The 1819-nt window shown below is 56.5% G+C and overlaps 1 protein-coding gene across 1 annotated transcript in view; it reads right to left on the reverse strand.

Annotated features, from left to right (window-relative positions):
- Positions 1 to 1819, reverse strand: part of HEATR9 (HEAT repeat containing 9) — a 17168-nt gene that overhangs the window by 3226 nt on the left and 12123 nt on the right. Inside the window, exons 7-9 of the mRNA XM_025199161.1 lie at positions 1338 to 1468; positions 1045 to 1233; positions 568 to 660 (exon numbers count right to left, since the gene is read on the reverse strand). Of these exons, the coding sequence (XP_025054946.1) occupies positions 568 to 660; positions 1045 to 1233; positions 1338 to 1468 (413 nt within the window). The remainder of the gene's footprint in view (positions 1 to 567; positions 661 to 1044; positions 1234 to 1337; positions 1469 to 1819) is intronic.

The following is a 1819-nucleotide window of genomic DNA, read 5'->3' on the forward strand; positions in this document are numbered from 1 at the left end:
CCGAGCTGGTAGACGGCTTCTAGGTCCTCTGGGTTGCACCTGCAACCAGTGCCTCCACAGCTGTGTGGTGGAGGGGAGAAGCCAACATGGATTTGGTGTAACCAGTGGTGCCAAGACCCGTCTTTCTGAGGCCCGGTCTTCCTGCTGGTGATATTACCAGCTGGACAGGCTACTACTTTCTCTCTAGTCCAGAAAAAACTGACATCCATCCTCCTGGGAAGAGTGTAGACCCACTCCAGGTAACTCTTTCAGCAAGACTCCAGGAGGCTCTCAAACCATGCTAGATGAGTGGTCAAGATGTGGCTAGAGACAACTGCAACTGGACCTCGAGGCAGAAGGCTTCAGGAATGTGGATAAAAGATTCAGACCTACCTGCAGCTACCTAGGTCCACTACCTGGGCCCTAGCCAAATGACCAGTCCCCTACATGTGTACATCTGGGGACTGGCTTCTGAGTGTGGGCCCATGGAAACTAGGCAGAGCAGGAGAGGAAGGGACATTAGCAGCAGGACAGCTTACCTGTCCTGATTCCCACAGGACAGCAATGACCCTGCCTCTGTCTCCTTACCTTGTAAACTGGAGAATGGCAAAGCTGATCTAGAAGGGCCTGGATGATAGTGGCACTGGCTATCTTCATGTACCTGACCAGCAGAATCAAAGCCTGAAAGAGGGAGAGAAGGATAAAACAATCACAGACTGAGGAAGAACGTGAGTCCCAAATCCAAACGTGTATCAGTAATACATCCGCTCTACCAGATTCCCCTATGCAAAGCCAGAGAGGTCACTTGTGGGGGGATACTGCTGAATAGATGGCTGTTTCCAAACACTATGAACCTTCAGTGGCAACCAGGCCAGCCTGAGCTACATCAAGGCTGGAGGGATGGGTCTGGGACAATCCTATCTGTGTGTCCATCCTCCCTGGTAGTGGAAGTCAGTAAGCAGAGTGTCTGGGGAAGGCTCCTGTCTGGCTCTGAGTGAGACTGGAGAGACCACAGAGACAGACAGACAGATGAGTAGTCCCAGCATGGTCAGACAGGATCCCCACCTGCATCTTCATCTTCCTGTCCGCCAGCACCAGGCACCTCTGCAGGGTCTCGCGGGCGGTGGGGTTGGAAGAGTCCAGGTACGCCAAGCAGGCGGCTGCAGAGAAGCTGGAATCATCTGTGGGACCCTGTGAGGATGCCAGTTGCTCGAGGATCTGGATGAGTCTGGACCGGGCAGCCACCAGCATCCTCTGGGAATGGGAGGGAAGAGCAGCGGTGTGGGCGGCATGTCCCATCACCCTGGGGCAGGTGGAAGCGGCATCCGCAGAGCTGCTCAGTCCGGTTTGGGCATTACCTGGAACTCGGGGGCTGCAGCCCATGTATGCAGAGCCACCCTCAGAGCAGCCAGCATGTCCGTTCTCTGCATCGGGCTTCCCCGCTTCAGCTGTCCGATCAGCTCCCGCACGACAGCAGCTTCCAGGCACCCTGCTCCAAGCACAGCACAGACCCAGGGGCCAGTGGCCAAGTGCAAAGGCAAAGGCATCTCCTTTGGCCTGGCAGCAGCTGGCCAGTATTAGTCACCCCAGCTCTGCACAGGCCCATTTCCCTCTTGCTCGTGGCAAGCAGTCGGTTCCTATTGCCCAGCTCCCCTGGCTGGGCATCAGGAAGGGAGCGACCCCGTTTTGCCACATGTCAGAGCCACATCTGATGCCACAGAGCCACCCTGTGGTGAGTGCTGATAGCGTTGCCCTGGCCCGGCCCCGCGCTGCTGTTCCTCTCGGCAGCCAGGATCATCTCTCCCTCTGACAGTTGTGGGAGAATCAGCATTTCCAGCCC

Source organism: Alligator sinensis, unplaced genomic scaffold (genome assembly GCF_000455745.1).
Source record: "Alligator sinensis unplaced genomic scaffold, ASM45574v1 scaffold876_1, whole genome shotgun sequence".
Lineage (NCBI taxonomy): Eukaryota > Metazoa > Chordata > Crocodylia > Alligatoridae > Alligator > Alligator sinensis.